General features: G+C 34.3%; 3 protein-coding genes and 1 long non-coding RNA gene across 7 annotated transcripts; 3 read left to right on the forward strand and 1 right to left on the reverse strand.

Moving 5' to 3' along the window:
• The first annotated feature begins 1,833 nt into the window (after nucleotides 1-1,833).
• Nucleotides 1,834-8,151, forward strand: LOC111436756 (sodium/hydrogen exchanger 2-like). Its single transcript, XM_023074476.1, has 15 exons — nucleotides 1,834-2,060; nucleotides 2,457-2,711; nucleotides 2,798-2,916; nucleotides 3,307-3,404; nucleotides 3,754-3,813; nucleotides 3,903-3,949; nucleotides 4,190-4,384; nucleotides 4,468-4,514; nucleotides 4,599-4,665; nucleotides 4,758-4,858; nucleotides 4,963-5,064; nucleotides 5,796-5,934; nucleotides 6,010-6,072; nucleotides 6,705-6,788; nucleotides 7,385-8,151. The coding sequence occupies exons 2-15, from the start codon at nucleotides 2,526-2,528 to the stop codon at nucleotides 7,769-7,771; spliced, it is 1,695 nt and encodes a 564-aa protein (XP_022930244.1). The 5' UTR covers nucleotides 1,834-2,060; nucleotides 2,457-2,525; the 3' UTR covers nucleotides 7,772-8,151.
• Nucleotides 8,152-9,852: 1,701 nt separating this feature from the next.
• On the forward strand, nucleotides 9,853-12,719 carry LOC111436953 (acyl carrier protein 1, chloroplastic-like). The gene is made up of 4 exons (XM_023074759.1): nucleotides 9,853-10,103; nucleotides 10,552-10,662; nucleotides 11,769-11,891; nucleotides 12,401-12,719. Exons 1-4 carry the CDS (start codon nucleotides 10,038-10,040, stop codon nucleotides 12,524-12,526), a joined length of 426 nt encoding a protein of 141 aa, XP_022930527.1. The 5' UTR covers nucleotides 9,853-10,037; the 3' UTR covers nucleotides 12,527-12,719.
• Nucleotides 12,720-13,278: 559 nt separating this feature from the next.
• LOC111436768 lies at nucleotides 13,279-18,523 on the reverse strand. Of its 3 annotated transcripts, XR_002709329.1 has the most exons (6): nucleotides 18,302-18,523; nucleotides 18,085-18,207; nucleotides 17,599-17,996; nucleotides 17,158-17,492; nucleotides 16,844-16,940; nucleotides 13,279-13,661 (listed from the first exon to the last, which is right to left on the reverse strand). It is a non-coding gene; the product is annotated as an uncharacterized LOC111436768 (long non-coding RNA). The 3 variants fall into 3 exon arrangements; XR_002709328.1 differs by lacking the exon at nucleotides 13,279-13,661 and having other exon boundaries at nucleotides 15,998-16,940; nucleotides 18,354-18,523; XR_002709327.1 differs by lacking the exon at nucleotides 13,279-13,661 and having other exon boundaries at nucleotides 15,998-16,940.
• Nucleotides 18,524-20,890: 2,367 nt separating this feature from the next.
• On the forward strand, nucleotides 20,891-25,916 carry LOC111436766. 2 transcript variants are annotated; one of them, XM_023074494.1, is made up of 3 exons: nucleotides 20,891-21,080; nucleotides 22,434-22,505; nucleotides 22,581-25,916. In XM_023074494.1, the coding sequence occupies exon 3, from the start codon at nucleotides 22,743-22,745 to the stop codon at nucleotides 25,581-25,583; it is 2,841 nt and encodes a 946-aa protein (XP_022930262.1). In that variant the 5' UTR covers nucleotides 20,891-21,080; nucleotides 22,434-22,505; nucleotides 22,581-22,742; the 3' UTR covers nucleotides 25,584-25,916. The 2 variants fall into 2 exon arrangements, with proteins under 2 accessions (XP_022930262.1, XP_022930263.1); XM_023074495.1 differs by lacking the exon at nucleotides 22,434-22,505.
• Nucleotides 25,917-26,195: the final 279 nt, after the last annotated feature.

The following is a 26,195-nucleotide window of genomic DNA, read 5'->3' on the forward strand; positions in this document are numbered from 1 at the left end:
ATGTGTAATTGCCATGATTACCCCCAAGGAATTGCTTGGTTATTCGAGGTTATCAATTAGCTGTTATTTATTATTATTTAATTGAAAAGATTATTGATTTGCTATTATTTACTCGAAATCTTCTTACTTTTTTAATTTGACCATTTATTTTTGTAATAAATAATTAATTTTATATATTTTAAAAAACCTCATTAAATATTATTCAAATTAAAATTAAAAAAAAAAAAGCTTTTGCTTACACAGAACAGGGCATTTATTCATATAATAAATAATCCGTACATTTTTTCACTCCGACCAGATTTTGAAGTGGGGAACCTAATGAATGCAGGGTTAAACAACTGGAACCACGAGGGCTCAGGGCTCGCTCAGATCCACCCCGCCCGTTCGATCAAATCTACACCTTTAAATTTTAACTTCGACTTAGCTTCTTAAATCAACGGTTTAGATTGTTAGCTAAAATTACTCGATCTAAATACATGTTTAAGCCCACTACTGATTTGTTCTGATCCATTACGTATCGTTGTCAGTCTACAATTTTAAAACGTGTCTACTAGAAGTAGGTTTCTACACTTTTATAAAAAATGTTCCGTTCCTCTCTCGAACCGATGTGAGATCTCGCTGTTAGAAGAATACAGCTCTGATACCAACTGACACAATATGTACCACTAAAAATGTGAATAGATATTAAAATATTATTACTCAATCAAATAATATAGATTTAAGAATAACAAATAGAATTTGGATCGAAGGTTATTCTTAGTTGATATTCACGTAAGATACTAACTAATACTTCCAACCAAATAAAATATAAACTAATTAAATCTTGAAAATAAAATAAAATATACTACAAATCAAATAAAAATATTAACTGAATCTAAGATATATTATATAACTAATATATTTTCTAAATATTATCTAATTACGAATATTTTAACTAATTCAAACTAACAATAAGTTGCACTAAATTTTGACACTCCAACCACTGTACCTAATTGTAGCTTCTAAGAGTGAAGACTATTTTAGGTATCTTATTTTTGCTTTATCGACATCCCCGTGTATCTCCTACGACATGGGTATGTACTCGTTGCATTAAATATTAATTGATTATGAATATCTTGACTAATTCAAACTAACAATAAGTTACACTAAATTTTGACACTCGCAACCATTGTACCTACTTGTAGCTTCTAAGAGTGAAGACTATTTTTATATATCTTATTTTTGCTTTATCGATATCCCTGTGTATCTCCTATGACATGGACACGTTTCGTACTCGTTGTTTCTAGAAGTGAAAATTATGTCCACGATTTTTTAAATTTTTTATTATTAAATAGCGTTTTTTCACTTTCTCGAATATAAGATTGTTCAGAGTCGAGCAAGAGGTTATTAAAAAAAAAATAATAATAAACTTAAAATATTTTATTATTAAATAGGGGTTTTTCACTTTCTCGAATATTAAATTGAAAATTTGAACTGTATTTGTGCATATTTTATTTCTTTAAAAAATAAACAAAGAAAAAAAAAAGAAAAAAAAAGAGAGGAATTTCCATTTGTGGGGGAAGGGAAGATTCTATATACGACAAAATGATACACGTGGGTCCCACTTTGTTTCCCACATTCTCTCCCCCTCTTTTCCTTCCAAAGAATGCCATTCTTCTCCAAGCTGTAGAATACAAACAGAGCCATGGTACTAGATAATCTCTGCCCTTAATTTCATCTCGATCATAGCCATTCCCCAACGGATGGTTAAGATTCCTCCGATGTTCGAAGTTTGCTCTACACTCAGCCGTATATAAATGCCTTCCACTCACTGCCCTTCCTCATTCTCATTCCCTCGCTTTTGTTTCGCCAAATTCCAAAACGTAGAAACCGAACCGGCCAACAGTCTTTGCTCCATTTTCCTTCCAATTATCGCCTCCAGAATTCACGTTTTCGGTTTTTTTTTTCTCGTCGATTTGGTTGAATCAATGCGATTTCTTGTTTGAAGTTCGGAAATCGGCTGCAGAATTGAATCAGTTTTTGCGATTAAGTTTCTGTTCATCTGAATGCTCGAGTTCTTGGTGAGTAAGGTTTTTCACTGGATGAATTAGTTTTCAATTTCCATTACTGTTGTTCTTTGAACTTGCTACTGTTTCGGCTTTTTTTTTTTTTTTTTTGCTTTACGTAGTTTGAAATTTTGAACTGTTTAACTGTATTGGTCATTGCTCTGTTTCTTGACGGGAAAGCTGATTGAAAAGAAAACGGAACTTAGGTTAGATTCTGATTGCTATTCGCTAGGTGTCTTTATTATTACGATCTCTGGTTTTTCTTCTGATCTCTGGAAGCAACGAAAACAGTTAGACTCGTTTTTTCAGAATCATTCTCTTACTTAAGCAGCGGAAACAGTGGATCCGAGTTATAAAATCCAGATTTCTGAGACTAAGACTTCGAAATTTATGTTGTGCTTCATTTTCCAGCTTATGCTCGAAGCATCAAATGCGAGTTTGGAACTGAAGTGAACTTGATAAGCAGGATTTCGACTTGCTATGGCGTCTGAAATGATTGTCGAATCAGGCTCGTCGATAATAGATTTTGGGATGGAGTTAGTCGCGGATCATACTTCGGTGGTTTCTTTAAACTTATTTGTAGCTCTTCTTTGTGGTTGCATTGTTGTTGGTCATTTGTTAGAGGAAAACCGATGGATCAACGAGTCCATTACAGCCCTTGTCATTGTGAGCTTATAATGTTCCGATTCTTCATTAACTAAGTATTCATGTGAAATGAAATCGATAATTTAAAGGTGTTGAAATTGTGGCAGGGGTTGTGTACCGGCATCATCATATTGCTAACAACTAGAGGGAAAAGTTCGCATTTATTTTTGTTCAATGAAGAGCTTTTCTTTATCTATCTCCTTCCGCCTATCATTTTCAATGCCGGGTGAGTACGGAGTTCACTTTCCTCCAAATGGTTCGATTTTATAATTTAATCATATGTTGTACTGTCATCATCTTCATGATGTTTTGAATTGAACTTTCATTTTCGCTTTCATGGTTCTTCTGTGAGTTCATTAGCTGTGGCTTAGGTCTTCAGTATTATTGTGTTCGTGAATTAAGGGTTAGAGAAGCAAACTTTTTAATCATGTCGTTTGTTTGTTGAAGGTATCAAGTGCATGATTAAGTTGGTTTTCTCATGTCATAGAACATTTAAGGAAGCGTTTTAAACAAACTCATAATCTAAGCAATCTGATATTTTTGAACAACAATTTTAGTGATCATCATATTGCCCTCTCTTAACTAAGCAAACATGACAAGCTTTTCTTTTCCTCAGTTTCCAGGTCAAGAAGAAGCAGTTTTTCCGCAACATCATGACCATAGTGCTTTTTGGTGCTTTTGGCACTCTCATATCCTTCTGTATTATATCATTAGGTACAATCTATACCTGTATATAGTTTTATTTTCTTAAACCTTACATGTGTTTAAAGGTTTAATTGTAGTAATATGCGAAGTATGCTTTGAAGATGCACTTGAGGAAAGGAAAACGTTAATCAAGAAACTAAATAAACATAAGGTGTTAAGTTCGAGTAAACTTAAGGGATTTGCTCTGTTATCTAAGGTCCTCTATCTCTGAGTAACGCCTATCCAGAAGTAGTGTGTTTGAAACTTCGAGTGGGCTTACTGAGCAAAATCCTTGATGTCTCCAAAGTCTGAGCCTTGAAATTTTTTTTACAGTTCTAGTTTTTGGTCTAATGATTGTTTCCTTTCCTCTACTGACCAGGCGCTTTGCACTTCTTCCAGAAAATGAATATTGGTTCTCTTGATCTTGGAGATTATCTTGGTATGCTCAAAGTAGTTCTACTTTTCTGTAAATTTAGTTCTACAATGCTGATATTAATTTATTTGTCCGGTTTTCGCCCGTTTGGTCAGCTATTGGAGCTATTTTTTCTGCAACAGACTCTGTTTGTACCTTACAGGTTAGAAACTCTTCAGTTGGATTTTTTTTTTTTTTTTTGCTTCATCTTAACAACCTACGAATAGGTATCTAGGTGGAACTTTTGTCGTAGAATGGACAGAAAACGGATTGATATTAGTCCGATCTAATTTAGATCATTATTAAAGATCAATCTTGAACCATACGGATTTTTCTTTTTTCTGATATAAGAAGTACTGGATTTCACTCATTAAGTTTTTTCATTTTCTGTTTGTTGCTGCAGGTTCTTAATCAGGATGAGACCCCTCTCCTGTATAGCCTGGTTTTTGGGGAGGGTGTTGTAAATGATGCCACTTCTGTTGTGCTATTCAATGCAATCCAGAACTTTGATCTGTCTCACATGAATTCAAGCATCATTCTGCAATTCATTGGGAACTTTTTGTATCTGTTCATTGCAAGTACCGTGCTGGGAATTTTAGTAAGTCTCTCCAACTCTATTGATTTTATCAATTCTCTTTGTAGTTGTCCTTAAAATCAGAACATAATCCTAATAATCTGCAGGTTGGCCTCCTTAGTGCATACATAATTAAGAAGCTCTACTTTGGCAGGTTGGTTGATCTCTTCCATTTGGTCTATTATTTTGAATTTTATTTTATGATGCTATGATTTATATATATATTTCTCTTATTCAGGCATTCTACTGATCGTGAAGTTGCTCTTATGATACTCATGGCGTACTTTTCTTATATGCTAGCTGAAGTAAGTCGCTTCAACTTCTGTCATTTTTTTTTTCTTTCTTTGATTTTATTTTCCTCTCTATGGTAGTTGAATTAAGTAGATTTTTATTGCAGCTCTTCTATTTAAGTGCAATTCTCACTGTATTCTTTTGCGGTATTGTTATGTCTCACTATACATGGCATAACGTAACTGAAAGTTCCAGAGTTACTACAAAGTAAGTCAACAAGATTTCATTCATTCATTCATTTTTTTGGGCAGTTTTTTCGTGTTTAATTTACGCAGCTCTGACGTCTCAATTCTTGTTGCACATTACTGCAGGCATGCTTTCGCCACTCTTTCTTTTGTTGCTGAGATCTTTATCTTTCTTTACGTTGGCATGGATGCTCTTGATATCGAGAAGTGGAGATTTGTTAGCCACAGGTACTCATAATTTCATATCGGCTAACAATAAATTAGCCCACTGACCAAGCTTAAAATTTAAAATGTTCCCATTGCATGCAACTTTGATGTGTGATTTATGTTGTTCTAAGTTAGCCAATGTTAGTCCAAAAAATAGGTCGCTATCATGTTTGGTTCATATTGATATGGACTAAAATTAGGAGTCGTAATTGATTAAGACTTAGATAAAACTATGAAAATTATAAAACTAAATTTGTAATTCATATTGTTTGTTAATCATTATATTTTTTATTTTTTTGTTTGGAAGACTAAGCTTAAAACACTACTCTCGCTTCCTAAACTCTTCAACAGTAGGAGCCCTAAAGAGGAAAAGGGCAGGAGCATTGACGCTTTTTAAACGCAAAGATTTTTTTTTCTTTTTTATTTGTCAAAATCCAAGGAAGAAGTTTCGAATATGAACCAGTGAGTGCATTAGACATTTGAAAGACTATATAAAACTTAAATCTTTCATCCCAGTTTTAAAATAGATTGTCTGTGTCAAGACTCCTATTATTGCTTTTTGGTTCTTCCCCCAATCGCCCCCGGAGGGGTCAAGCTTGGAGACATTTTGTTTTTTTTTTTTTTTGAAAACATGACTTCTATTTAAATGTGATTTTAAGCAAGGTGAAAAACGTCCCAAGAAATTGTGAAGAATGGATTTCAGTCTTTTGTTGTATTAAACTCCAATCATTCCTTTTTTTTTTTCCTATTAGTCCGGGGAAATCAATTGGGGTGAGCTCAATACTGTTGGGACTGGTTCTGGTTGGAAGAGCAGCCTTCGTTTTTCCATTATCCTCCTTGTCCAATCTGACCAAGAAGTCCTCGCATGAAAAACTCAACTTGGAACAACAAGTAAGCCATTTTTGTCGGTCTGGGTGTTTTATCTGTCTTGCTCATTACTGAGCCAACTTATTTTTCTTTTGACAGGTCACTATTTGGTGGGCTGGTCTCATGCGTGGTGCCGTTTCAATGGCACTTGCATACAATCAGGTTTGCCAAATGACCTACCAAAATTGAAATTTTCGTTTGATTTTGGTTCATAAATTTTAACAATACTCATTTTTTCAGTTTTCTTTTGGTCTTTTCGTCTATGAACTTTCAAAATATTTCTTTTAATCCATAAATTTGTGTTGGTAGTTAAAAATTTGCTACCAAACACATATATGAAAATTTGAAATTCAACTTTTTATTTTTATTTTATTGATTTTGTTTTCAAAATTCTGCTTTCAGATTACCTATCCATAGTATACTTTTATTTTTAAATTATTTTATTATTTTTAATTAATAATATTAAATAATGTGGGTGCTAGGATCATCATGCCAACCTAATTTAGTTAATTTGTTACAACATTTAGTTTGTTTCCATCACTAATTTGATTTGAGAAAGAAAAAACCATTTGTAATTTTGACATGGTTGTGACCTGGCGTAACGGTACCTTTTGAACTATAATTTTCAACTTTTATTCCTTTTTGTCCTTTTAAAGAAATTTGTTAATGTTTTTTTCCTTTTTATGGACTTCTAAACAAAATTATTGTGTTTATTTCCTTTTGCTTGGGTGAACAATAATGAAGTGGGGCAATATGCAAGGGTGTTTAAGTCATTGTACACTGTTTATATGCAGTTCACCAGGTCAGGCCACACCCATTTACCAGGCAATGCAATCATGATCACCAGTACCATCACAGTTGTTCTTTCCAGCACAGTGGTGAGCCACCATAATCTAACTCTCTCTTTATCTCTAAATATTATAATAAAATTTTATACCTAAATATAGAGTTTAAAACTTTATATAGATACTATAATTTTGATATGCATGCGATTTCAGTTTTATAGATACAAAAAAAATTAAATTAGTACTTTCTTTTCACTTTTTGAGTTGATCATATTGCTAGTATTTATAGATATATATTTATATGAGATATCAATTAATTAATAGAATCTCGGGTTCACTAATATATGGACGTTGAGAAATATTTTAATTTTGATAGAATTGATGAGTATTTGTTGTTATGTTGAATGGTGGAAGAAAAGGATACGGCAAAAATTTAAAGAATAAACCTTGGCTCTATACAATGTTAGGTTGAATGACACGGTAACCTATATGGGTCAGAACTCATGTATTTACATACGGGTATAATGAAGATGAAGATTACATTCTATATCATAAATTTGGTAACAAATCCATGAAATCGTAGATTTGGTAACAAAACAGTAAATCACTAGATTATTTTATAGATATAGATATGATCTACTCTACCTTTTTAATGTTTGGAACTATAATTTTTTTTTCTTCTGTTCCAGTTTTTTGGAATGATGACAAAACCCCTGATAGGGATTCTGCTACCCCAACCAAAATACACAATGAGCATGCTGTCTTCGGAACCCTCATCCCCAAAATCCTTCACAGTCCCACTCCTCACCAATGACGACCCAAACAGCCATTCCCAATCCCAATCCCATTCCCATTCCCCTCTGGGGCTGTTCCTCAGAATCCCGGCCCATACGGTTCACCATTATTGGCGGAGATTCGACGACGCCTTCATGCGCCCTGTTTTTGGAGGGAGGGGCTTTGTGCCCTTCGTCCCTGGCTCCCCTACCGAAGACCCCAACCAACAATGGCAAACTGAAGGACCACTTGAAGCCGCCGTTGATGACAACAAAACCATTCTTATACAGACTCGATGGTAAAATAGAAGAAGAAACAAAGGTAACAACTTAATTATTATTACAACATTGATCATTCTTTTTTTTTTTTCTTTTTACCTTTTCATTTCTTTCCACACTTTGTGTTTTGGCTTGGGGTTTGAGGGATTTTGCTTTTTGTGGTTGAATTCAGGTTGGTCTGAAAGAGAGATGATAAAGGAAAAAAAAAAAAAAGTTTGGTTGTTGTGTATAGGTTAACAAGGATGTGAGTTTTTTATTTTTATTTTTTTATTTTTCCCTTTTTTTGGGTGAGAGTTTTGGTGGGCTTTTGTGAATTTTGCAAGTTTTTTTTTTTTTTTTTTTGGGAGATTAGTTTCTGTAAAATTTTGCTGATTTCAATCTAATATGAGCTTCTGTTTATGCTATTATTTTTGTTTTTTTGGTTAAATTACAACTTTACCCTAAAAACTTTCACGGTAGTATTTATAAATTTCTTAAACTCATAAATTGAAGGCTTGTTTTATGTGTGACTTTATAATAGAGACAGTGACAGTGATAAAGTCACTCAGATTATTAAATATAATCTTTATGTATAACTTCACTTTTTTTTCGTATTTATTATTTTTTTTATTTTGTGGACCTCCCTATCTTAAAAGTTTATATTTATTGATTTTGTGAACTTTCCTTAAAGGTTCGGTCAATTAGGTATAAATTAATTTCTCTCAAGGGAGTGTCCTACCAATGGATCATTGATGAAGGTTGGATATCAATTATAGGTCTTTCATTTTTAATCTCGGCTAATTATAGTGTTGGGTTATTTAATTTTTTTTATTGGTTTTGGGAAGAATTAGGCACCCAAGTTCTCATTTCAGATAATTAGGTCATCTAATTTAATTTGTATTTCAGATAATTAGGTCATCTAATTTAATTTGTTAGGGTAAAGTATGAGGTCCCTTTTTTATATTATAATACATGTTCCTTCAAGCTACTATCTTTCTAGTTGACCTACCAAACTACCCTTATTATACACTTTGAAACTTAAATTTCAGGGAAATAAATAAATAAATAAATAAATAAAACACCCTCTTTTTATCCAAATCTAAAATTATTTAATTAAATAAATTGTGATATAAAAGTACTCGAACAAGTTGAGCATTATTTAATCCTCCATTTATTAAATTTTAGACAAAATTACTTTTTTTAATTTTTAATTTTTATAAATTTATCTTTAATTATTTAGAAACATGCTTTAAATGTCCACACAAAAACTTCTCCATACTTTCCGTTTCTTTGTTTTTTAAAAATAATTTCAGGAAAGAAATTAAGAAAAATTATTTAACAGCTTCTGAAACAACTTTTGTTGAGCCGTATTTAGTGATGGATAAAAATCATCTCTTAATATTAAGTGAAAGTAAACTTATTAAATTATATAGAAAAAATAATCAACCAATGAATTTCTCCTGTTTTGTTAGATAACTATTGATATATTTTTATTTTACTTTTTAAAATAAAACATAATATATTTATTTAGAGAAAGTATGTTCCTTATTTATTCTGGTATACGTTGTGATCTAAATTGACAATTTTACCAATTTACCCCTCTCTACATTGTCATTTCATAGTCGGTCTCGAGGAATACCTTTATTAAAGTGTACCCTCTCATGGGTATTAACAATAAATCATGTTTATAATATTCCACATAAGTCCCGGCAATTATCAATTTTAATTAAAAACATTTTTTTTAATTTCAAATATAGTTCCTTTGAAATGAAAGTTAAATTAGTAAATTTCTCATTTATTTTGTGTATTTATTAATGGTTAAATTACAATTGTTATAATTTTAAATGTTAAAATTACTTCTTTCTCCTTCATAAAATCTTCTTCTAAAATATGTAATATTCTTATAATTTATTAAATTATAAGAATGATTTATAAAAAAAAATTGGAGCAATATTGAAAAAATAAAAATAATAAAAAAAATAAATATAATTTTAAGCGAAGTAAAAGTAGAGGATTAATTTAATAATTTAGCAAAAAATTAAAGAAAAAACGGCTTCCAAACACAAGGGTTTTCTGAATTCTCAACTATACTCGTAACCAAACAAGAGAAGTGGAATTATACTGAAAGCGGAGAAGTGAATCTGTGTGTCCAAACACACTTCGATACACACGAAGTTGTAAACAAACAGCTATAAAGGCCTTTTATTCGCTAATTGGGGGTCTCACAGTCTTTGTGTTCTTCGCCCTCATTTCCTTTCTTCACTTTTTATCTTAACCTTAGATCTCTTTGTTAGCTCTCTCACAAACCAAGATGTTCTCCATTGCCGGATCTTCCGTCTCCATGCCTTCTCTCTCCACCTCTCTGAAGAACAGCCAGGTAAATCGGTTTTCTCTTCTTTTTACTTCATTTCTAGGTTTATCTGTTGTAAATTCAAGCTACTTTTGCTCGAAACTTCGTAAATTTGGTTATATGAATCTATAGATTCGCTTTTCTGTACTTTTTCAAAGTGTTTTTCAGGATCCGATTTGGTTTCTTGTATAAGGTTAAGGAAATGTATGTGTTCATTCCCTGTGATTAAAGTTGCAGAGGTTTTTCGTTGATATTTGTTTGTTTTTTGAGATTTTAGTTAAAATTGAACGTGTTCATTTTAAGATTCTTGAGGATTTTACTCGATTGAATATGGTACTGGAATTTTGAGCATGGACGGTGATAGATCTGTTTACTTTTATTCAGCGTTCATGAGTTTTATCGTCGGATTTGATCTTGGAAACATATTTTGTTTGTGTTATGTCATCTGTATTTTTATGCTGGAATCTTCCTGCAGGTGTCTAGCGGCAGGATCTCAGGTGTGAAATTAGTTTCAGGGCCTTCAAGCAGGGCGAGTTTTCCCTTGAGAACGAGCTACAGGCAGAGAAGCCTTCAAGTTTGCTGTGCGGCAAGTGTTCTCTTACTATATTTTTCGTGGTTTAATTAAAGTTTTCCATCCTCTGTTTTATGATACTGAGAGCTTCATGCATATTTGTTTCTGGCTTTTAATCGATAATACCGCTGTTCTTGTAAGTTTTTCCTGCATGTCATTGGTACATATTGTTTCGAAACTATTTTTATTGTCTTATATTGTTCTCTCTGAAACTGTTTCAATTAATTGAATAGTAACAAATGAACTCAATTAAATCACATATAACATGAAATTATGGTTCTGTTTGTTGCCTGTGATTTTTTTAGTATTCTATTCTGTTCTTGGTGGTTATGGTAGTGGGAAATAATGAAGATAAGACTTCAAATTAATTAAAAAGAAAATAAAAGATATAGATAGATGAAAAGTGCGAGAGAAAGTCTGCATTTAAATAGCTGGCAGCTGTTGGTTGTTGTTGTTCAAGTATTGATTGATACAATTAAATTTATCGCGCAAGTTTCTGGTTGTTGAGTGATGAGTGATGGTTTAACATGGTATCAGAGAAGGCATACCATGCAGTAGAATGTCGATTCCAATATATCTCAATTGATATTGATTTCCTCTTCTTAGGGTCTTGGACCAATTTCCAAGCCCGGGAGTCTTGGAAGTATTAATATAATTATGGTAATCCATATGCTTAAGGCTTGGGTTGAGTGGCGATTTTGCTTTTCATTATCACATTTGCTTGATTCCACATATTTAAAACGAGAGGAATCCACATCCACTTGTTGAAAATGAATGGTCTTCTGTAAGATCTCACATCGGTTGGAGGGAGGAATGAAACATTCTTTATAAGGGTGTGGAAATCTCTCCCTAGCAGACGGGTGTTAATAGATGACGGCGATACATGTACCATATTCGCTAGCGGTGGGTTTGGACAGTTACATTTTCAGACCTCGTAATGTTTTGGCCACTGTGGGCGTTATTTGTGAGTTTATGGGTTAGAGCGTTGGTATGGTTTTGCTGTTTGTTTGTATGTTCAACAACATACATTGTATTCCAATGGAGGATGCCTTATTTCCTTTATTGCATCCATGTAGTAATGTTAGCAGTTACCTAACTTGTGAAACACTTGTCTTGAACAGGCTAAGCCAGAGACCGTAGAGAAGGTGGCTGGAATCGTGAGGAAACAGCTTGCGCTTTCTGAAGATTCTAAGGTCAATGGCGAATCAAAGTTTTCTGAGCTTGGAGCTGATTCTCTCGACACGGTATAATATATTTTTTTTTGTTAAATTTATCATCCATAAGTAGTAGCGTCCGGCTTGTCAGGTTAAATATTTCCTAATTTCTTCATTTGGGTGCTGATTTTCGCTTTCTGTGTTTATCATTTTTAATACATATATTTTCGTAAAAAAAAAAACTTTAAAGTGTTAAATGAATACTCTTCGGAACCGTTTGATAATATTACAGAGAGAACGGTTTTACAAAATTAGTTTAGGTTTTTTTTCTTAGTACTTTTTAACTCAGTCTATATTACGTAGTTGTTGTTTGGAATGACTGATTGTTTTAGAGTGTTAAAAATGGTTAAGCTCTCAAAAAGTCATTTTATTATGTATGCCTGTAATTAATTATAGGTAGGTCGAATTAGGTTTTATATCTAAAAACTTAATCAGCATTTAAGTATGATTGTTTTTTCTTTCCCGTTTTATTTTATTTTATGAGCAAAAAGGGGAGGAAGGATTAAAATTGAATTGGAATGGTGGGTGGATGGATGTAGGTTGAGATTGTGATGGGATTGGAAGAGGAATTTGACATCAGCGTGGAAGAAGAGAGCGCCCAAACCATCACCACCGTCCAAGAGGCTGCTGATCTCATCGAGACTCTCATTTCCAAGCCTACATAATTACTATTATAAAAACCCCGCTGCTGCTTATTATTGGGTTTTTAATTTTAAAATCCATTTGGGTTTTGTTTGTTTGCTAGTTTTTTCAACTTTTTAAATTCTTCTAGAGTGATTATGATGCGTCGCCACATTTACTCTTAAAACTGGGACCCTTCTCGAGAATTTTGAATCAGTTCTACTTCTCTCATCTCTACTCATACTGGTTTCTTACAATTGTTGTGTTAATGTTTTCTTATAAATTTAACAAGGTTTGGTGATATTTTACTTTCTTTAATTAAAATCTATGTAGGAGGATTATGACATCTTAAAAGATTAATATTTTAAAATCTATATTTTCCTTTTGAAATTAATTTTTTTTCCCTTCCGTAAATTTCTAAAAGAATAAAAAAACCCATAAGCAAACTGGAACCCTAACGAATCAAAATTACGCTTAAATTCAAACTGAAGTTTAACAAACTATTTGAAGCGACAATCTAATCCAATCCTAAAATTTTAATTTTAAATTTCTAAACGAAATAATTAATTAAAAAGAGGTTAACCCTAAATCTAATCCAACCCTAAAATTTTAAAACAATTTATTTGTATTTAATTGAATTTTGTGTTTAATAATTTTTTTTACTTAAAAACTATATAGATTTATTAAACACAAAAAAAGAAAAAAGTTTTAATAAATTTGTAAACTATCTTTTTTTTTTTTTTTTTATTATAGAAAATTCTAAAAACGATCAACTAAAAATCAGTGCCAATTTCTTTTAATTCGAATCTATCATAAACAACAGACCCGTAATTCAATTTAGTGGCGCGGAATGTTAATTAATTAACTCTCGTCTGTCCCCTTCTCTCACGTGAGAAAGCCTATTCTATTTAATACCCCTTGCAGTTTTTGACAATAAGTGAAAGGCAAAAATGGCGTGGCCATTTTAACTACCCCCTTGTTTTTCACCCACCTAACCTAAACTCAACCCAAATACCTGAATGCCTTCTCATAAAATGTGTGTGTGTCAAATGAAATGAATAATAGTATATTATGAATAAAAGACTGATTATGACAAAAGAAACCAGACAAGGAAGGCTTACCTAAACGCCACAATTCAGAAAACATATTGATTGGTAGACATGTGGCTCAATTTTTGAACTGAGACACAACAAACAAATTCACAGTTAGTGTTGCATCACATGCACAAGGAATCATATATTCATACCCCCATGTGCCACCAAAATTACCCTCCTACTCACACTAACAAAATCTTTGGGCTCACTCACCTAAGAGAACTGAAGACACGAGATTTACCCATTATTTATCTTAGATTCTTCTACAGTTGTTCTTCTCCTTTTAATTTTTAGAATTAATGCAGATTTTGTATGAAAAGGAAATTAGATATGACGGGAAATTCAAACGTGGACATCTATCTCTATCAAACCTTGCAGATGATGCAGGTAAAATGCAAGTGCTTAGTACCTAAACATACTTGCAGGAATCAAGCAGCCCATCTAAAATTGAAGACTGAAACACTATGCGTTAAATTGTAGTACAAATGGTCTGCATTTTCCAACTGAAAGAAGCTTAACTAAAGGTACTAAAAAAATGAAATTAACAAAAAAAAAAAAAAAAAAAAAAGGAGGGAGGGGAACATGGGAGATTTTATGAATCAAGTACAAAGTGGGACTCCAGACATTTTTTGGGCTCAATGTAAGAGCAGAAAGAAGGCATGTAGTGCTGCTAATAAGGTTGATAGAAGAAGAAGCGCATTTGAAGAGCAAGGCAGGTGGGGCTTAGGCGCTGCGAAGGAAGCTGGCAGGCCGAATGGGGAAAGGGCAGAGGGATCAGGAGCAGGCGCTTCGAACTCGTCTGGATTTGGAGGGCTGGGGTTTGAGGGAATGGTGGGAATAGAACCAGTTGCAGAAGGAATCTGATCGCCTGTCGAAGGCAGCAGTGGAGCAATTTCAGGGGAGAGTTCTTGAAAAGGGGAACTGGTAGTGGTGGAGGTCAAAAATGGTAAAGCAAGCGAAGGTGTGGCCATGAAAGCCGTAATGAGTGCTGAACAATACCAAAAGCAGGCCATTCTCATGATGATGAAATCAGTGGACTCTCTCCTCTAACTCGAGGGCGTGGTAGTGTAATATATTTGTAATATCGAGGGAGGAGGGGGGGGGATGTATTGTTTTATTTTGTTTTATTGTCTTGATTTTTAAATTTTTTTTTAACCCTTGCCTTTACTGATCTGCCGAGACCGGAGAGGATGATGGTTTTAGGGGACATTTGATTGAAATTATGACGTGGGACCTTTGAAATGGGAGAATGGAGGAGCCAGGTAGGCCAAATTCCACGTGGCGGGTAGTAAGTGGATGTTGTGGAGGGAATACAGGTTGTAATGTTTGGGGATGGGACAAAAGATTGAACTTTTATGCCGCAGCTTGTTTGGTAGCTGACGATTCCTCTATAACCCGTGATATAGGTTCTCCTTAATTTACGATGACTCAGATCCTAAAGTTCAGCCTAATTGATCACAACTCAATTTTACCAAACTATAAATTTCACTCATCACCCTAATTACTACGCTCTCTCTATTCTAATTACTCGAATTCCAATGATTAATCCCATTTCTCAAACTTGTTGAGCCGAATCAGCAGATAATGTGGAGGGAGTTTTTGCTCCGGAAGAAAACAATTGGCCTAATTTGTTTTGAAAGGGCTTCTTTAGAGCGAACGAAGGGACATGGGAAGATCAAGGAAATAGATGCACAGAAGTATTACCAAATTGAAACTGATAAAATGTTAGGTGAGGATTCATTGGAAATGCCAAACAAAAGTTGGGTTGCATTTGCATTTTCAGAGGGCACCGAACAAAATTCCAAACATAGGGACGATATGTTTAGGATTTGAATTTTGTCGAACTCAGTGAGAGTTTCTTGTAGTAAGTACATTGTATGGAGGGAAGAAAGTTGAAGAAGATCGCTATCAGATGGAATGCTTTATGTAGTTCTTATAAAGCTCGGTAAGAATTAAAATATACTCAACAAGAACGTTAGGATTTCTGTAAGATTTTTTTGGCGTTTTGAGCAACTTGATGCAAATAATATATTCCTCAAGGGTGATCTTTTTTCAGGAGATTATGTGGATCTATTCCCAAGTTTTCCACTAGTCATGAGGGAATCCGTCCAAATGAGCTTCTATAGGACAACCACTTGACTATTATATTTGGTTATGTGAAACATCTAGAATATTAAACTCTAAGAACGTTATCAAACTCATTTCTCTCTAATCCCATTTTTTCATGGCTCTTATTGGTCAGTAGGCAGACCATGATGAAATCCATTGATTTTTATGGTTCGTAGATCAATATATGATTGTCAGTCTAGACACATTAGAGTTCAATAGACTCTTAATTACTAATTCAAAGATCGATAATTGAATCACTATCTTATTAGAAGAAAAAAAATTTAAGAGGAAGCATCGAGCGAATGGTTCTCTTTTTTTTATTGGTGCTGCTTTTGTTCCTGGTTTTCAATAATTTATGAACCTAACATTCCTTTGTCACCAAGGTGCTCGAGATCTTTCTCTCAAAAAGTTTAACTAGTCTACGCCATTGATATTTTAATTACTGGATCTGATGCGAGTGGCCCTGATCATTGGAAGTTTTCTAAAATAGGCAGTTCAAGTTTAAGGATCTTGGAACCTTGACATTTTTTCGGGTATAGAGATTTGATCTCATAGAGGTACATATCTTTCTAAACGTTATTAGACTTTTCAACTACTTGATTCTGCTTAAGATATGTTTTGGCAATAGCCCTCATTAGATCCTAAGACTTAGTAAAGTTCTTTTGATTTATCTTAGAGTCGAGACTTAACATATTTTTATTTACTTCTAGATAGACTAGCAAAACCACTTGTGAATAACCATGGGGTCTTAATTTCACTTATAACATTACCTCTATTAAATACACAGATAAGAAGACAAAAGGTCATTTTGTTATGCTCTACTGAATGAATTATTTAAATTCTAGATACATAATACATAAAACTAGTCTTTAATTAAGTATGTTCCTTTATCTAATTATTAAGATTAGGATTAATTAATTATAGATGGTGTGTATGGATTCACACCTAGCATAACTAAACTAGCATAAAACGTTTGACCTCCGGGCGGAGTCAAATAAAAAAGAATGTATGCATGGATGTTGGATTCTCAAAATAGAAACGTATAATGAGATCTAGATTGTTCTGAAAATATCAAAATAATTCTGTAGCGCTAGCGCATTTTCCTGCTTAACAAAAATATTTATGTTCGGTAATGAGAAGATAGAGTTGTAGAAGTACCTGACGCCTTATGCCAGAATTTCTTAGCTCATAAAGTCTCCTCCAACAAAGTGCTATACGAGGACCAAAACTGACCAAATTTGAGTAATGTTCCTCCCTGGTAAAAGCAGTATTAGTGGAATTCAAACCGGGAATTATGTTTCATAAACTTGAGGAGTGTTGAGAAGTTAATTGAAGAAATTAATAATTGCAACCTACTTCAATCGAATGTGAGCTCTTAGATGATCCAACAGGAGAAATTATGAAATAGAAAATCTTAAAAGTAAATGAACTTTAAGCACGATCTGGTCATTCTAGGAATCCAAAATCCTAACCTGCAATCAGTGAAGAATGAGCTTACTGTCAGCTTGAGAAGCACGAGATTATCTCGCAGAAACCTCAATCCCGTTCGAAATCCAGCGTAGATATAATGCAAAACCAAAAGTTCAACTAGTCAGAGATTGATTCGCTGCAGCAGTCTCTTTGGGAGATTACTTTTCCGAGGTTTAGATACATACGCCTCGGACCAAACTGAGAGTTCCTTCTTCGCACAGTAAGTGAGTTCTACTCGCTTCGAGCAGAATCTTGATCATCTGCCATATATCAACGCCTTGAGTTGCTGGTTACTCAATCCTCTATTTTCTTCCAAGGTACAAAGTGTACGAAATCACTATTCGATACAGCATATCAAAAGTAGTGTTAGTGATAACCAGAAAATCAGCCAAGTACAACAGAGAAATTAGCGGATAGGCTGAATAAAGATCAGAAAACTTTACTGAGTCACTCGTAAGATTACATGACGAACCGAATCCTAGTAGTTCATGAAGTCTCCAATAATGTATTCCAAAACTGACCGTGTTTGAGCAGATGTTTCCTCCCTGATTAAGCTTAGGCAGTATTGGCGGAAAACAAAACGGAAATTATCTGACGTAAACCTTGGAAGAAAATGATGTTTCTAAAACACTTCAATCGAGAATGAGCTTTTTAGATGATCCAGCAGCAAAAACTGTAAAATAGAAACTCTTAAAAGTAAAAGAAAATTGAGCTCAATCTGGTTATCTAAGGAATCAAGAACCTAAACTGCGATCAGTGAAGAATGAGTATACAGCCGATTCGTTAAGCACAACATATTCCCGCAGAAACCTCAATCTCGTAAAACTCCAGCTTAGATATACTGCCAAATTAAATTTCAACTAGTCAGAAATTGAATAGATGCAGCAACCTCTAATGGTGATTGTTTTTTCGAAGTTTCAGCTACATACGCCTCGAAACTGTTGGTTTGCTTCATACAGAATCTCGATCATCTTCTATACATCGACGCGCGTAATAGCCAATTACTCGATCGCCTTCTTCCTTCCACTGTCAAGAGTCTACAAATGCACAATCTGGAATATCGAAACTATCGCCGTCAATGATTGGAACAATTAACAGAGTACAACAGAGAAATTTACAGATTGACGAAAAATACTGCTCCAATACGTTATCGAGAAATTTCAGCCGCCAATGGAACTTCCAGAAATTTTATACTCACTCCACACTACTTCGGTTCGCTTTGCCGAGATTCAAAATGGAGAGGTCCACGATTTGTGCAGATACACCGAAGCGATGGAAGGCGACGAATGAAAAGCTTCATAAATCGTTATTCGGATGAACAGAAGGGAGGGAGAAATGAAGAACGAAAAGATGTGATTCGAGTTCAACGTGCGAGAATGCTGGCCATTGGCCTTAATAAAATATTGGTATAAATACTTGTAATTTCACAAAATTAAAAAAAAAAAATTAATTATTAATTATAACATTTTAGAAATTCTACCACGAAATTATATATATATATATATATATTAGTCTAAACTTTCCCGCCGTGTATTTGAAAATATCTAAATTTCTTTTTTAAAATCTTAAATTAATTAAGTTGATTTTTATTAAATTTGATAAAAGTAAAATTAATAAGTTTGATTCGTTAAAAACAGAGTATTTTTTAAAAATGATAGAGGAAAGACCATAGATATCCAATTTTAAATAATATTAATAATAAATGGACTAAATTAATGAAAATAACTTTCTCCCTAATCTTTAAAAATTTAAAAATTTAAAAATTTCAATAATATTTTAATCTAAAAAAAGGAAAGTCTCAAAAATATCTTTCAATTTAAAAAAAAATTTAAAAAAACATTTTAGATTTATTACAAAAGGTTGAAAAAAAATTACCGTATGATAATAGACCATTTCCAAACTTAATGTTATTTTTGAAACCGGATATTAGTAGTAATAATATTATTGAAAATTTTTAAATCTTAAGATAATTGTCCAGAACTTTTGTTAAAATGATATTTTTGAAGGAAATTTTTGAATGAAAGTGTAATGATATTTTTTTAGATATTTTTAAAATTTTTGAGAGTATTATCGATATTTTTAAAAGTTTAATGGTATTGTTGAGATTTTGTTTAAGTTGGAGTATTATCGAAGCTTTTAAGAGTTTTAAGGATATTATTTAGTGCAAATTTTGAAGGTATTTTTATTAATTTAATCAGATAGATTTACCATAATATTATCAACTAATTTAAAATTTATGAAATAAATATAAATTAAATTTTTATTTTTTTATGTAATTATTAGGAATCACACGACTCAAAATATAGTATTGGTTACTTATAAATTTAGGATCAACGTCTCGTTCTAGTACTCTTCTCCCAATAATCTTTAACAATTACATAAGTTATATATATATATATTATAGATGACAGTAAACATCTATTTTATTTGTTCCACACTTTTCATGACAACGGTGTAAATTTGTTTAATATTTAAACGGTTAATTTACAAATTTGGTCTCTTAACAAGAAAATAAATAAAATAAAATTTTAATTCGTGTCTTTTTAAATGTAATAATTGATTTTCACATTGGATAAAACTCTCGAAAATAGTTTATTTTATGTATCTACACAGTTTTATTGAATCATAAGGATGAAATTTAACGTTTTAAATCATTGAAATTAAATGTATATCAAAATTATAGTTTAACCTAGTTTTGTCAATGTCCATTTAACATGCTCGGAATGGTAGAGATTTCACATTTAGACGCAAAATGGAGAGAAATTTCTCCCTTAGATAAATAGGATTGGGGATAGAGATTATATTCCTTCTCTCTGTCCCCTCCCAGTTCACAAACATGTCTTGTCCCCCTCTCTTAATATAAATATACATATATTTTCTGAACGAAATTTTCTAAATTTCACTTAGAAGCTCCTATCGAGAAAAAAACTTTATAAAATACAATTTTGATGAATTTTATGTTTTACAAATGGTTCCCATGTAATTTTTGTTATTATCATTTGAGTTATTTTGTTTTCGTAGTATTCGCTGTCATTCCATACGAAAAATTGAAACCTAAGGATTTATGTTAAAAAATGAAAAGTATATATTATTATTTTTTTTAAAGAATGTTTTTTTTCTCCCGCTCAGAGATGGAGAACAAATAAGAAAAAATAGGAACAAGAAAGTTTTTGATATCCCATATCTACCCCACCCCGTGACACATGCCTTTATCGTTATGCTCGAGATTACTATCCTCATTCATTTCTTGAAAAGTAAATACTTTTGGACCTCTATATCGTAAGTCAGAGGGATTATATTTTAATTAATGGACCTACACGTCAATCCTCCTTAAAATACTTTATAAATATACTTTATTTCAATATTAATAAAAAAAACATAACTAAAACATTTTAAAGTTATTAAATTAACGTTATTGTATTGAATGAGTTAAATTATAAAATTATTTAAAAAGATATTTAACACGCTTATAAATTTTAATACATTTCCCACCAACGCCTATTGACTTGTTCAAATTTTTTATAATAGAGTAATTAATGAAATATAAAATTGGATTTTAAGCGATTAAAAAAAAATTATTAGAAACAAAATTAAACTGGTAATTTAATTTAATTTAATTTAAGGACTAAATGAGTAATTTTACAACTTTAAGAATGTTTGGATAATTTCATATTCAAACCAATAATCTTTTTTTTTGTTCACTCAGCGAGCGTATAAAATGAGATTAGCGAGTGATAGAATTATTACAGTAGATTTTTGTATCGAATCTCACGGAAAGCTCCCTCACTCCACCATTTTCAAAATTCACGAAAGAAATCCATCCATTCACCACAAATCGCTCTGATTTTCTTCCGATGCTTAAACATTGCGACCGTGAACTCTCAACTCTGTGTTTTTGTTGCTTTTCAGCCGTCAATAAGCACCAGTAAGCACCCATTTTATTTTATTTTTATTCTTCTTCCTTGAAATTTCTATATATGAAAATGTTTGGGGGATTTGAATCTCCTCATCGAATCGTCGTCTTCAAATTTCTACAGATTTGGAGGTTATGTTCTGTTTGGATTTGTACTTTCGACTGAAATGGATTCAATGGCGTTTTTTGAGTTTATTTGTTTCTTAAATGCGGGTTTTACCTAATTCTGGTTGAGTTAGGGTTTTACTGCGTCGGTTGTGCTGAGAGTTTCGTAGCCGAAATGGAGTTTGATCCTTTTGACGGATTTTGCGATTGAGGCGTGAAAATGTTTATTACATTTGTCACTATATCAAGAGCGCAGAGCTTTAATGTAGTTTCCAAGCATTCCTGTTTTACTCTTATGGAGTAATGGTTGGTTTTTGTAGAACAGATTGCGGAAGTGAATGGGTTTATTTACTCAATGTCAAGATCTTGATGATGGGCAGCACCTCTTCCTACAATCTTCATTTTATTTTATAGTACTTTTTAATTTGTGTTAATTTTTTCGAATCGTATGCTGGCTACCTAACTAGGATATAAAATTTGGTTGATAACAACATTAGTTGTTTGTGTTCGCACCATCACGTTGTTCGTATCTCACTATTTTACGAGACAACTATCCAACCCAACTACATTTGTTTATCATGTATCGCTTAAAATTCTAAGATTTTAAGGGTTGGGCATGGTCTTTTGTAATTTGGTGGCAATGGGAAGAGTGAGTTAGACAAGAATTAGTTGCGTAGTTTGGGATAGGATCAAACCTCTTGATAGTTTGTTAAACATGCATACATCTCGTCACTAGTAGTGAGTAGCGATTGTCGAAACGGAAGGAGTTTTATATTTGTACCCATCTCTTCACATGACCAATGGAGCACATTTTAAAGGTTGAAGATTCAAATCCCCCTCCTTTAACATTATCATAGTTTCTGTAACGGCTCAAGCCCACCGCTAGCAGATATTGTCCTCTTTGAAATTTTCCTTTCGGGCTTACCCTCAAAGTTTTTAAAATGTGTCTGCTAGGGAGAGGTTTACATACCTTTATAAAGGGTGTTTTGTTCTTCTCCCAAAACGATGTGAACTCCATCGAAATTAGCTTAATACAAGTTGATGGAGAGTCTGAAGTCGATTAGAATTTCGATGGAGTTCAAATTTTCCCATTGGAATTGTTTAGAGACCTATGTTTGGGACGATTATTGGGACGGGGAGAAACCCCTTTGCTTCATATTTCCCATTTGTAATGTCTTTATGATATGAGGTCATTTGTGGCTTCCGTTTTGTTGCCCTCAAGTAATTCTTAATCATTTTGCATTTCCATTGTTTGATTAGGTGAATACTCGGAATACTTTGTCCCTCAAATTGATTTGCATGCTTATAAAGATTTGAACAGCTCTCCACTAGGTATTATCTCTTTATCTGTCTGATTTTCCATGTGTTTAAAATTTATTAATTGGTTTAACTTGTGCGAAATTGTAGCAACGATCTTGATTTGAATCCGTTGTGCTTCGGGCATGGTTTGGAAGCGTCGGTAACTTAGCACGGAGAATAATTCAAGCATTGTGCTGTTATGTAAAAGTTGATTTGCGTTACATATTCTGTATTCGAGTCATCTGAGTGAGGCCAATCGTTATACGAGTTATGAGTTGCAACAAAGATGAAGCCGTTAGAGCAATGGAGATTGCTGAGAAGAAGATGGAAATCAAAGATTTCATCGGGGCTCGTAAGTTAGCTCTCCGGGCTCAACAGCTCAATCCTGACGGGGAGAATATTTCACAAATGCTTATGGTTTGTGATGTGCATTGTGCGGCAGAGAAGAAACTGTCTGGGAATGAGATGGATTGGTACGGTATTCTTCAGATCGAGCAAACGGCAAATGAGGCGACAATTAGGAAGCAGTACCGGAAGTATGCTCTTCTACTTCATCCCGACAAAAACAAATTTATGGGTGCTGAAGCTGCTTTCAAGTTGGTTGGTGAAGCTCAGAGAATTTTGTTGGACCAAGAGAAACGTCGATTGCATGATATGAGACGAAAACCGACAGTATCGCATCGATCTCCACACAAAGCTGCTTCAACCTTTGATGTTGGGGTTCAAGCTAACTTCAGAAACAACTTTACAAGATTCGTTCCTCAACATCAGCCCCCTCAACAGCACGGACACTCGGGGTTCGGTCATAATCATGCTACTTTTTGGACTGTCTGTCCATTTTGTTCAGTGAGGTATCACTACTATAAAGAAGTGGTTAATAGATCACTTTGCTGTCAGAATTGCAAGAGTCCCTTTGTTGCATATGATATGGAACTCCAAGGATCTCACCCTCGACCAGCGTATAACTTCAACCAGACATCATTTTTCCAGAAGAAGAATTTCTTCAATCACAGGGCGGAGACGGGACGCCCCAGACGCCCCAGAAACTCTCGGTCTGAGAAGGATAGAGCAGAATCTTTTCAGAGGACACGCAAAACTTCAGGTGGTGCTGTGGGGAAGTTCAATACTAAGAAAAAAAGGAAGCAGAGTTCCGAATCCAGTGACAGCTGCGATACTGGAAGTAGCTTCGAGTCTGAAGAGAACGTCATTACTGATGAAGTTAGCAGAAAGGATATTGGATGCACTGGTGAGCATCGTCCACGAAGATCAAGTCGACACAAGCAAAAGATTTCTTACGGTGAGAATATAAGTGACGGTGACGACGACGACGACGACGACGACTTTGAGATCACACCAAAAAAGTCAAGCAGAAGAGTACCATCCGACACTTCGGATGACGATATTGAAGAAGTATACGTGGATGATAGGTCTGTTGATGTGGATAATGATCAGAGGGAAACAAATGAGCCAGAAAATAATGGCACTGAAGGGAGTTCATCACGGAGAAGCACGGGAAGTAAGAAGGCGAGCCAAAAAGAAACAGCAGATAAGAATGTTCCTCAGAGAAGAATGAAGTCAGCTGGTGATCCCGAGCCTAATTCGCTCGAACGTCATGATCCTGATTTCAACGATTTTGATAAACTGCGTAATCGGGACTGTTTTTCTCCCGGGCAGATCTGGGCTATGTATCGTGATATTGATACCATGCCTCGATCTTATGCTCGGATCGAGAAAGTGTTTCCTTCAGAATTCAAGATTCAAGTCACTTGGCTAGAGCCAGAAGCAACTGATAAAAAAATGCCAATTTCCTGCGGTGATTTTGTATTTGGAGCAACTGAAACCATGACAGATTGTGGTTCGATGTTTTCTCATGCTGTTTCTTGGGACAAAGGCGGCCGTAAAGACAGTTTCAAGATTTTTCCAAGAAAAGGGGAAACTTGGGCTCTCTTCAAGAACTGGGATAAGAATAGTCAATGTGATTCCAATAGCGAAGCCGAATATGAGTTTGTCGAGACATTATCGGAATATACCGAAGAAGCTGGTATTGACGTTGCACTCTTAGCTAAAGTGAAGGGCTTTTCGAGTCTCTTTTGTCAAATGGTCGATCAAGAAGGAAAATCATTTCGAATCCCTGCAGATGAATTGTTCAGATTTTCGCACAGGATACCTTCGTTTCCACTCACAGGTGACGAACGAGAGGATGTTCCAAAAGGTTCTTTCGAACTCGATCCAGCTGCTCTTCCCCCCAATATTCCAGAGATTGCCATCCCCGAGCATTTGAAAGAGATGGCTGGCGATACTGGTCACGACACATTGAAGCCCACGAGGCGGCCTAAATGCAGGGAGGCTGCTGCTGATGTTAAGAGTGATCTCTCGTCTGAGAGCGATGATGATTGCGCACATGTAGCCTCGTCGGGTGAGGCTTACGAAATTCCAGATCCTGAATTTCACAACTTCGACGTCGACAAATCTTCTGACAAGTTTAAGATTAATCAAGTCTGGGCACTGTACAGCGACGAGGATGCTTTGCCTAGATATTATGGTCTGATCAGGAAGATAACCCGGGAACCGAAGTTCGAAGTGAAGTTGACGTGGCTCGAGCCCTCTGCACTGCCAAGTGACGCTATTGAATGGGACGACAAAGATATGCTGATTTCTTGTGGGAAATTTAGAACTCAGAGGAGGACTAGCATGCACTGCTGCAATTCCACTGGCTCCTTCTCACATCTGGTTAAAACTAATTCTTCTCCAAAGAATGAGATTTCCATCTCTCCTAGAAATGGTGAAGTTTGGGCATTGTATAAGAACTGGACTCCAGAATTCAGATGTTCAGATTTGGATAAATGTGTATACGAGATAGCAGAAGTCATCGACGAGGACGATTTGCAAAAGGAAGTTATGGTCTTGGAACGCGTCGATGGTTATAACTCGGTCTTCAAGGCTCGAGCAAAAAACGATGGCTCAACGCTCACTATGGTAATCACCCAGGCCGAGCTTCTACGATTCTCCCATCAGATTCCTGCTTTTCGGTTGACTGATGAGCGGGGTGGTAGCTTGAGAGGTTGCTTGGAACTTGATCCTGCTGCTTTACCGGTATATTTTTTTCCTTGACTCGATTTCGGCTAAAACGCTGTAGGCCACAATTCCTAATAACCCCAACCGAGCCTTCGTGCCGAAAACCAAACCATTTTCGGAGAAGCCTTGGCTAACCGAAGCTCATTTAGATGAGGTCTGAGGAGTATCTACACTGGAAACACCATGTTTCTTATGTTTCACTTCAAAGGACGTGCTTGGATCTTATCTTGAGCTGTCTGGCTTTGGGAGAAAGCTCATAAGATTGGGTTTGTGCAAAATTTTTCATTTTATTGTTGAGAATTACCCTTGATTTTGGTGTATGTAGCTAGCTAGACTCATTTTTGTAAGGAAAAGATGAATTTCTTCATCCATGAGATGAAATGATCTGTCTTTTTTTATTTTTTTGTTCCTTCGTGAGAAGGGAACGGAATATTCCTCGTAAGAGTGTAGAAACCTCTCCTTAGTAGACACGTTTTAAAATTGTGAGGTTGATGGTGATACGTAACAGATCAAAACAGACAATATCTGTTAATGGCGGGCTTATATTGTTACAAACGGTATCGAGCTAGACATCGGGTGGTACTTAGGCTATTACATTTTTCTACCCTAAATTTCTATCTATTATTTTTTGATTTAAAATTGAATTAA

This window comes from Cucurbita moschata, unplaced genomic scaffold, assembly GCF_002738365.1.
Source record: "Cucurbita moschata cultivar Rifu unplaced genomic scaffold, Cmos_1.0 Cmo_Scf00060, whole genome shotgun sequence".
Classification (NCBI taxonomy): Eukaryota; Viridiplantae; Streptophyta; class Magnoliopsida; order Cucurbitales; family Cucurbitaceae; genus Cucurbita; species Cucurbita moschata.